Consider the following 10,593-nt stretch of genomic DNA (forward strand, 5'->3'; position numbering starts at 1 on the left):
ACACCACACAATGAGTTGTGTCCACACTCTACTAACCCTAGCTAATGTCCACACACTATGACCAGCTGGACACGCGGTCATTTATGTCTCACACATGTTCCTACCTAATCTGCCAGCACATAGCATAGCTGGCTCACACTGACATCGAGCTTGAATCTCAACATATTTATGTGACAACATCTTTGCTACTCTACTGGGTGGGTAGAGCTGTGGTCATTAAAACTCAGTAGAAATGTATTATAATGCAATTGGACCTTGAGAAAGCCTATGTGATAGGATGCAGTGGTCATTTATTACAAGAGTGATGGAAAGAATGGGATTTGGTACTAGAATGGCCACTTGTATTTATACTCTCTCCTTGGGTGGATATTGTAAAGTGCTTCTCAATGGAAGAATAGTAGGGGGTTTTGAGATCAACAGGTCAGTTAGACAAGGGTGCCCATTAGCTCCCTTACTTTCTGCCATTGCTTCTCACCCTCTAATTCTGTCACTAGAGCTAGCTGGTAGGGAAGGGAAGATTACATTCAATGCTTTGCTGATGATTCTCTGAAATCTAGGATCGTAAGCTTGACTGAGGACAATGATTTTGATCTTCAGAGGTGGGGATGTGAGGTGGTACAAAAGGGTCACATTGTTAAACTCCTTGGGGTTCCTTTTGGGGTTGGACTTATTAATAAACAGTTGGTCATATGGGCCATAAACAGGTTTGCGAAATTGAAAAAATGGGAAGGCTTGAAAGTACCCTTTCATATGAGAATTGATATTTGCAATTCAGTGATGAATGCTTATTCCTATTAACCTAGGCATTAGATATTTGGTTGACTGTTGGGACAAAGATATAGCTGGGTGGAAAGAAATAAATCTATTATCTATGGAGTTTCAGTTAACCAGGAAAGAGAGGGACTTGATGACTTAGGTGCTAGAGTTGCTGCATAGTGAATTATGCTCCACAGCCACTGATATCTCAGTCTGGATCAAGGACTGATCTTAGATTAATGGTGTCAAATTAAAGGAAGGCAAAACTAGGGACATTTATGCATTAATGAGAAAAGGGGATGCTAATGTTATGTACTGCGACAAAATATGGAATGTAAAGTGGAGTGCTTCTAGCTGGAAAAAGAGATGGCACTTGATATGGAACTGTCAGGTTCCTAGGAAATTTCAAGTCTTTTTGTGGAAGGTTTGCATGTGGGCACTTCCTATTGGTTATAAGCTGCATAAAAGAAACATGGCTAGTGGCATTTGCCCTAGATGCAGGTCTTCTATAAGAAAGTGGCAAGCATGTGTTTTGGGACTACCCAGTCTTAAGGAGCACCTGGTGCAAAATGACTAGGTGGATACAAAAGGGTCTGAATATGCAAATTTTTTGGGAGGACTGGCTACTTGGGAAGTGGGCAATCAGTGATGAGCTCAGTGGGTTGGTTTTTAACATTGTCAGAACTTGCCCTTTATGGGAAATATGGACTAGTAGAAATGAAATTATTTTTTTGAAGACTACATGTACAGGATTGCAGGATACTGAGTTGATGTATAAATGTATATGCATGTGTTGGTCTGTATGTAATGTAGATGAAATTAGGTCTGTGGAGCTGGATTTGCTGATTTAGAATCTGCAGAGGAATATACCTTTATTATGTCCCTATTATCTTGGCAGAGCTTCATGCATACTAGGGTTCTCTCCCTAATGTGGATTTGTTGGATGCAGGTAAGGTGTTGGATTGAGAAGAAAAGTCCTCCTAGATTTGGCCCTAAAACTCAAAGATGGTACCGCAAGGAAAAACAATTGGATCATACTTTTGTGGCTTTGATTGAGAACCTTGTTGGCACGAGACCTACTGTCAAGGTGTGGTCAAAGCATGGAGGAATGTTGGAAAAAACAATTTCCCGGGGCTGCACTACTGAGGCCATGATGGAGGCTTGCTTATTATTGGGATATCAGATCTCATGGGATGAGTCTAGCTTTTTATGTGAAGATGAAAGATGGGAATGTCTTTGTAAAATTTTGAATGAGATCCAAAAGGAGTAGATAATTGTGTTGTTGTGGGGGTGATCTTATAGTTTATAGATGGAGTGATGAGATTATGAGCATGTTTAATGCCGAGCAGGTGGTGTCGTTCACAGTGATACGAAACGGACTGTGCGGATGGTGGGCGACATACAATACAACTTGAGACATGGAAGGTCACGTGTGGTATGCACAAACTGAAATGGCCAGGTTTGCCTTGCCTAGGCGCCTCTCTTCGGATGCGCAGTATGGGCATGTCACATGAGGGGCCAACAGGTCAGTTCATATCCATTACAGAGCCCAACTTGCATTCATCCCATATTATTTCACATAACCTTGCAGGTAACCATATCCAGGACTCTTGCAAAAATATTCCTTGTACTCTAGCCTGCCCTGATGTGCACCCTGACTTGGCCACATATGCCTCCCTCCTGCGATGGCATGGGAATTTGAAAGCCTTGCTGAAGGTCAGGCTCGTGCATTGTCACATCATCACACATGGGCTCGAGAAACACAGGATCCTGCAGAGACTCCTCCTACAAATGTATGGCAAGTCCGGGGAGGCAGCTGACGCATTCGCTGTTTTCGTTCGGATGCATGAAGCGGATTCTGTTTCATGGAACTTTGTGATAGGATCATGTGCCAAGCATGGCAAAAGCAACCATGCATTCCAACTGTTTGAGCAAATGCAACTGGAAGGCTGTCTCCCAGACAAATTTATTTTCGCCAGCATCCTTTCCGCCTGCTCTTCTGAAGCGGGCTTGCCCACTGGCAAGCGCATGCATGCACGCATCACTGGAAGCGGATCTGAATGTGACCTTGTTGCCGCAACTGCCCTTGTAAACATGTACGGCAAGTGCAGTAGACTCGAGCATGCACAGAAGACGTTTGACAGCATTTACGAACAGGATGTTGTCTCGTGGAATGCCATGATTGCAGCATATGTGCAGCATAGGGAAGGCAAAGATGCCATACATCTTTATGAGATCATGCACAAGGAAGGGGTCATAGCAAATGAGGTTACTTTTGTAAGCGTTCTTTCGGCATGCGCTAATGAGACAGCTCTAATAAAGGGCATTCAGACACATGCTCAAATTGTAGGTGTAGGTTTAAAGTTGAATATATACATGGCCACTGCCCTAGTCAATATGTATGGCAAATGTGGAAGTACACTAAATGCAAGGCGATTGTTTGATGGTGTGTTGAAGGAGGATGCCATCATTTGGAATGCCATGATTGCCACATATGTCCAAAATGGGCAGGGCACGGATGCTCTTGAACTCTTTGAGAAAATGAAAAGAGAGGGGGTGAAACCAGACCAAACAACTTTTGTCACCATCCTTGAGGCATGTGTTGGCCAGGCGACATTGATAGAAGGCAAGCAGATGCATGCTCTCATTAAGCACAACGGATATGAGTCGGATATCATGGTGGGAACATCCCTCTTAAACATGTATGGCAAGTGTGGTAGCTTGGGAGAGGCTCATTTAGTATTCGACAAGCTCATCACTAACCGGAATGTAGTCACGTGGAATGCCCTGATTGCATCTCATGCCCATAGAGCACATGGGTTGGAGGCCCTTCAACTCTTTGAACAAATGCTATGCGAAGGGGTGATTCCAGACAAGGTCACATTTGTCAACATTCTTCCTGTCTGTGCAAGCCAGGCTACTGTGGTTGAATGCAAGAGGATGCACTCTTGCATTGTAAACAATGAGTTGGACTCTGATGTGAGTCTCAGGGCCGGTATTGTCAATATGTATGGCAAAAGAGGTAGGCTAGAGGATGCTCGGAACGTTTTCAACACATTGCCAAAGTTGGACGTTAGTCTATGGACTGCCTTGATTGCAGCATATGACCAAAATGGGCAGTACATTGATGCAATAGAACTCTCTTATCAAATGATGATGGAAGGAGTTTTGCCTGACAAGGTTGCCCTTGTCAGCATTTTTACTGCATTTGCAAACGAAGCGACTTTAGCTGGAGGTATGCATATGCATGCGTGTATTGCAGGCAGTAAACTTGAGTCAGAAATTGATGTGCAGAATGCCCTTGTTACCATGTATGGAAAGTGTGGCAAGTTGGAGAATGCCCGGACTGTGTTTGGCCGAATGTTAGAGAGGAATGCAATATCTTGGAATGGGATGATTGCGGTATGTACGCAGCACGAACAGGGAGAGGAGACTATCCGAGTGTATTGGCAAATGCATCAGGAAGGGGTAATGCCTGATAATGTTACTATTGTGAGCATTTTGAATTTATGCGGCAGCTATGGAGTACTAGTTGAAGGCTCAAAAATTCATGCTTGCTTATCACATATGGGAGCTGGTTCCGAACTAGATGATGTGGTCAAGACTGCTCTCATGAACATGTATGCAAATTGTGGCAATTTGACAGATGCATGGATAGTTTTTGACCAATTAAGTTTTAAAGGAGTGTTTGCTTGGACTGCAATGATTGAAGCATGTGCTTTTCACGGGGAGGGAAAAACCGCCTTATACCTCTTCAATCAAGTGGCACCGAATAGAACCACACTTATCAAATTACTTTCTGCTTGCAGCCATGCGGGTCTGGTAAATGAGGCTTATCATGTTTTTGGCTCTATCAGTCAAGATCCGGGCATTTTACTGATTGTGGACCATTGTAATTGTATGGTCGATCTACTTGGAAGGATTGGAAGGTTGGATGAGGCAGAGGAATTGATAAAGAGGATGGCTTTTCCACCTAATGCTATGACATGGTCAACTTTACTTGGTGCTTGTCAAATGAATAATGATGTGAAGGGAGGAGAGTTCGTGGCAATGCATATTCTCGAATTAGAACCGGAGAATGCTGCAACTTACATAATGCTTTCCAACATCTATTCTGCAGCTGGTAGGAGTGACGTTGAAATTCTAGAGAACACAATGAGAAAACCAAGTCTGTAACAACAACAATATGTATACTTTCAACAAATCTAACAGATTCATTGTAAAGACTTAGCTTTGCTCATTCTAGTAATATTAGGTTCTGAAAATTGGAAGTGGGGATTTCCACATTCTACTTCCATGCCCTAGTTGGAGTTTTTGCTTTAGTGAATTCCATAGTTTATTTCCTGGAGTATGTTCCACCAGAGGGTGTCCATAGGGAGGATCAAAGCCCACCTTGGAGCTGGTGGATGTTGGTCTAAGCATACATGGCCAAGGAAGTACAGGAATTCTGAGTGTCATCTATCCTTCTGACTCTTTCATGCAAAGGATTGCTTTGGATTTTACAAAGAGAGGTTCAGTGATTTATCTAAGCACATATAGTGCATGAAGGGCAGGAGTTTATTAGGAGTGTTCCTAATATAAGGATTCTCGTCAAAGGTTAGTACTTTGTAAGGAGGTGCCAGACCAATGGTAGGTGCTTAATCGTTTTTGTCGACAGTCCTGCAGTTCTCAAGACATTTAGTAACCTGGGCGAGACTCAATTGAAGTTTTCTAGTTCTTGGGTGTGGCACCCAGGCACATGCAGTCTTAGTGGAGGAGAATGAGATGCACTTGCAGTTTGTTGAAGCCTTGGCCAGGCAGCCATGCCAGGGAGGTGTTGGATAGGCAAATTAGCATGAGTGGGACTCCACATGTGCAATAGCATATGGGTGATTGTCCAAATGTAAACATGGCAGTCTGGCAAGTTATGCTGTATTGATTAAATGCCACTGACGTGGCATTTAATTAATACAACCCCAGTACATGAGCCCCCGCCCCTCCCCCTCCTCCCTCCTTGTATAATGAGCCCTTGAGTCCTTTTATAGAGAATTGTGAGACCTTAAATAGAAAGGATATGGGTGAATGCTGGCAAATAGAAGGGGCAAGGAGGGTCATCATTTCTTTAACTTTTTCAAGCATTAATCATTACATACTAAAATAAAACCTTAGAAAAACACTCTTATTCTCAAAAAAGTCCTAGAATATATTTAATGGAAAAGCATTAATCATTACATACTAAAATAAAACCTTAGAAAAACACTCTTATTCTCAAAAAAATCCTAGAATATATTTAATGGAAAAGCAAAACAACATATTGGTGCCTTATTGGCAAGTTATGTAGGTTTAGTAATGAAAAGTGGTGCAAGTGAGCCGAAAAGGTGTTCAGAAATGTGCCTTCACCATAGTCATGGTTATGCCGATAGAGTGGACCCAAAAAAAATGAGCCCAAGGGAGTCTTTTCCTAGTTGACAAATAGGAAAAAAAGGATAAAACCAAGTGCAAATAAGGGGTTTAATCCTTTTGCTAGCTTTTTACTCCGAGTGTTTTTTTGCTGATTTTAGATTTTGTGAGATTTTATGAGACATCTCTAAACTTTTACTTTAATGATTACAACAAAGGTGCAAAACAATTTTTTCTCAAGTTTTTAAGAACACAACATTAGGGTAATGATTTTCATGGGTTTTTGTTTTACGCTGCCCTTGTTAACTTCATTCTAGAACATGCCATATGGTATGCAAACATATATACACAAATGCATACATATGTCATTTTTTTTCAGGAAAAAGATCCTTCTATTAGTTAAAGAAAAAACAGCCACAGAGGGCTAGATACAACCATGAAGGGCTAAATACACACTCGCCTCATTTAAGGGCGGGAATCACATTATCATAAGGGGGAAGAGACGCTTCACTATGAGGAGAAGGCTATCTCATACAGGGGGAGGGGGGAAAAACAACCACACAGGTGGTCTGTAATGCCAAATGGGGTCACTGTCTCTATCTATGAGGAAAGGGCCAGGCTTCCAAAGCCTCAAGAAAGCTTCCTATCGTTTTCGCATGCGGTGAGAACCTCCTTGTAACTTCCCCCACTGACCGCAGAGGATGTGAATGATATCAAGCCATATGCTCCCGATGGTCTCAACCGGCGGAGTGTGGGTACCCTCGATAGCTTCGTTGCATCTAGCACGCCAAATGTGCCAGACTGCTATGCTATTGCAAATCTCCCATCTCTGGCATAAGCCTAGTCGCCAATCGTGTGTAGGTGGGGCTGTGACTGCAATACGATGGTGAGAGACTTGAAGGCCTAGCCCTCCCCCATCCTCCTCATAAGCCCTGACCATTCCACCCTCTGTGGCCCAAGCAACAATGCCCCATGTAATGATCAAGTCGATGACGTGTCCATAGCGAAGATGCGGAGAATCCGCTGCCAAATCTGTCGAGCCTTCGGGCAATCCCAAAGGCAATGTCTCTAAGACTCATAGGGGTGGTCGCAACGCAGGCAAGCTGTCGACGGACCTCCAACTACCAGCCAAGTATCGACCGCCAAGCTCCTATGTGCCATCAACCAAAGAAAGAGGGTGATCTTTCTAGGCCGAAAGCTGTCCCAAAGTCTCTTCTAGAAATAGGAAAGGAAGCGTTGTGAGAGGCCCTGAGACTGCCAATGTGCTACTACTGCCGGTGTGCCATATATCTTAGGCATCTAGATCGTACGGCCTAGCCGCGCTGTATGTGCAAAGAAGGGGTATGCATATGTCAATTTACATATACATACATACCAGTAAAGATGTGCATATTCTGAATGTGAGGGTTAAAATCATGGCCTTCTTAGATCTTGAATGGCATCACAAATAGTGAATTTTATATCTACCATAGTTAGAGTCTTATTTTTTGAATTACATCCTTTGGAGAATGCAATGCTTGCACCACTCACACACGCCACACATCTCAGGGTGTGAACCAGGGTTCATTCGTTTGGGTAGGGTAGAATGGCTTGGGCTAGACGCCCCTAACACCCACTTGCTCTATCATTCTTCATTCTTGTGCAATTGGTGCTTTTCTTCACCCAACCCAACCCAACCTTCTCTCACTCTTCGTGTAGCTAGGAGGTGTAGATTTTAGTCTTAAACTTTAACCACAAGTTTTCTCTTCCATCTTTAACAGGTGTTTTGTTTGTTTGCAGACGATGGTTCCCTTATAAAACAGGACGTGCCCTGTGCTTCTGCCCGAGAAGTGTGTGTGTTGAAGTCCAAGTCAGTGTAGTCCTGCGTGCTGTTTATGGTTGGCCAAGCGTTCCCGCCTCCTATATGCCTCCTATAGGCCTGCATTTGTCTTTTTCTCTCATTTAAATTTTTAAATCTTAAAATTTATTACTTATTTAATCTTCTTAATTGAAAACTTTTTTATTTTACTTTTTATTTGGAGAAAAAAGTAGGAGGCTCCTCCTTTTTCTTAAATAATAAATAAGAGAAAAAATAGGAAGAGGAGTTTTTGCAAGAAAGAGATTAGGGTTAGAAGAAAAGATGGAGTATCACCGTATCCAAGAGCTTGGGGTCAAGATTTGTATTAATCTTTGTAAAAAAGATAATCGTCCATCTCCCCTAATTCACTTATATAGATCCATGCTGTGTTTACATGGCCTTATAGTTCATTATTTATTTATATGTCTGGCTAATTTCCCAATTAATATGTTCCCCTTCATTACAAACCATCCCCACCTGAATGGTTTCATCCTCGAAACCCTTGATTAGAATCACATAATCATAAGGATTGGGTGCAACATTATGGAGAACACAACATCTCTTCAATTCCAAATGTGAATGTAGCATGTAGAGAGTAAGGTCTTCCAAAAGAGTATGCAAACTCTTGCATTGCTGTAAATCTGCATAAGACACCCCCAAATCAGCTCCTTGTCTTTGCTGCATGAAGGTACATGCCTCTCCCAAAGCTCATTCCAACCATTGAGCTTATCACATAGACATATAGACTAAAAATAATGAACTTTCGTGAATTTTCAGTAAGCTTATTCATTGTTATACCTTCACATTTGCTTCATCAAAATCACCCAACAATCCTTGATAATGCTCCATCATAGAAGCACATTACCACCATGAAGCCTCTTCTTTGGGCAATCCTTTCCATTTGACTAGGTATTCCTGTGATGATCTCGTACGGGTAGCAACTCATTTGATAACTCATCAGCAAAACAATCATTGTACTCTTGCAAGAATTTTAGCTTATCATTACTAATAGTGTTTACATGCACATCATTTTTTTCAACATGATCCCGTACAAAAATCAAGTACGCAAAAACACTCTTTTTCATTACTTTCTTAATTTATACATGAAATACAAGAGGAATGGTATCACTCTCTTCACCAACATCAATCACATGCTCTCAGCCTTGATGCATGAAGGTGATCCTATTGGTTTTGTAAGCCTTGCACACGTCAATGCGTGTGTGCCAAGGCTTTCCAAGCAATACATCATAGCCATTCAAAGACGCTACAAGAAAGTCCTCATGATCCACATAGCCTTGAATGTGTATGTGCAATTTGCCAATAATAGGCATATGAATCCTTGTCGATGAAGATAGCAACAACTTGGATAGGCTACTTCACCAACCTTCCTTGATACTTTGTAGGGTCCAAAATACCTATGAGCCAATTTGGTATTAGTATTACCTTTGACCAGTCCATATCTTGATTTTAGCAATCTCAAAAACATAGTCACCCTCCTTGAACTCCAAGTGCTTTCAATGCTTATCTGCATAATACTTCATACTCTCTTGGGCTTGCCTATTTGTATCTTGCATTTTTCAAGCAAATCTTGCATTTTCTTGGCCTCTTCTTTTGTATTTTGATTCACCACAACTTGCTTAATGACCATCATTGGCACATTCACTTTGTACCTATATAATGCTTCAAAAGGAGACATGCCAATGCTCTCATGAAGGGTACTATTATATGCAAATTCAGGAAGAGGAAACCACTCACCCCATGCATTTTGTGTCTCATAGCAAAAATGCCTCAAATAGGTCTCTACCCACTTAATCACCCTTTCCGTTTGAGGCCACCAGCCTTTGGATGATAAGCAGTACTAGGCATCAACTTAGTACCCCATAATAGCAAACAATGTGCCCTAAAATAAGCTCATGAATTTGACATCCCGGTCACTCACAATCTTCATAAGCATACCATGAGACTTGAATACATGCTCCACAAATCGCTTGGCAACCAAAGATATCGTATACTTGATCTTAGTAGAGATAAAACGAGCAACCTTTGTCATACAACAATTACATACAAGCTATCCCAACCTCTCTTTATATAAGATAATGCCGTAACAAAGTCCATAGAAATGTGAGTCCCTTTGCCTTCAAGGATAGGCAAAGGTTGTAATAAACCATTCGGCTTATGAGTAGGATATTCGTTAAGTTGGCAAGGTATACACTTTGACACAAATCCATGTATGTCCTCTCACATTCCCTTCCAAAAGAAGCTCTTTCTAAACTTGTCATAGGTTTTGAAGATTCCCAAGTGGCATGCCATAGGGGTTGCATGCATTTCTTCCAAAACTGTTTGCTTGTATGATGAGTGAGGCACCAAGTAGACCTTGTCCTTATAATATATGACACCATTTTGCAATTAAAAATGTGGCACCTCATCTTGAGTACCTTGTTGTAATTTCAAAAAAATTTAAGACATCTCTTCATCCAACAAGTACTCCTCTTATATGTCTACAATCCAATCATTATGCACCTCACTAATGGTTGAAACCGAGCATGCCCACATTCTTGAGAGTGCATCTGCTACCACATTTTCTTTCCCCTTGGTGTATGTGCTCTTAGAATCATACCCTT

At 41.8% G+C, this 10,593-nt stretch overlaps 1 protein-coding gene across 1 annotated transcript; it reads left to right on the forward strand.

The window, feature by feature from the left end:
- Positions 1–1,974: 1,974 nt before the first annotated feature.
- Positions 1,975–4,980, forward strand: LOC147608542 (pentatricopeptide repeat-containing protein At5g27110-like). Its single transcript, XM_086788983.1, has one exon. The coding sequence runs from the start codon at positions 2,194–2,196 to the stop codon at positions 4,930–4,932; it is 2,739 nt and encodes a 912-aa protein (XP_086645109.1). The 5' UTR covers positions 1,975–2,193; the 3' UTR covers positions 4,933–4,980.
- Positions 4,981–10,593: the final 5,613 nt, after the last annotated feature.

This window comes from Cibotium barometz, chromosome 53 (genome assembly GCF_041138505.1).
Source record: "Cibotium barometz isolate CiBa-2024 chromosome 53, ASM4113850v1, whole genome shotgun sequence".
NCBI lineage: Eukaryota > Viridiplantae > Streptophyta > Polypodiopsida > Cyatheales > Cibotiaceae > Cibotium > Cibotium barometz.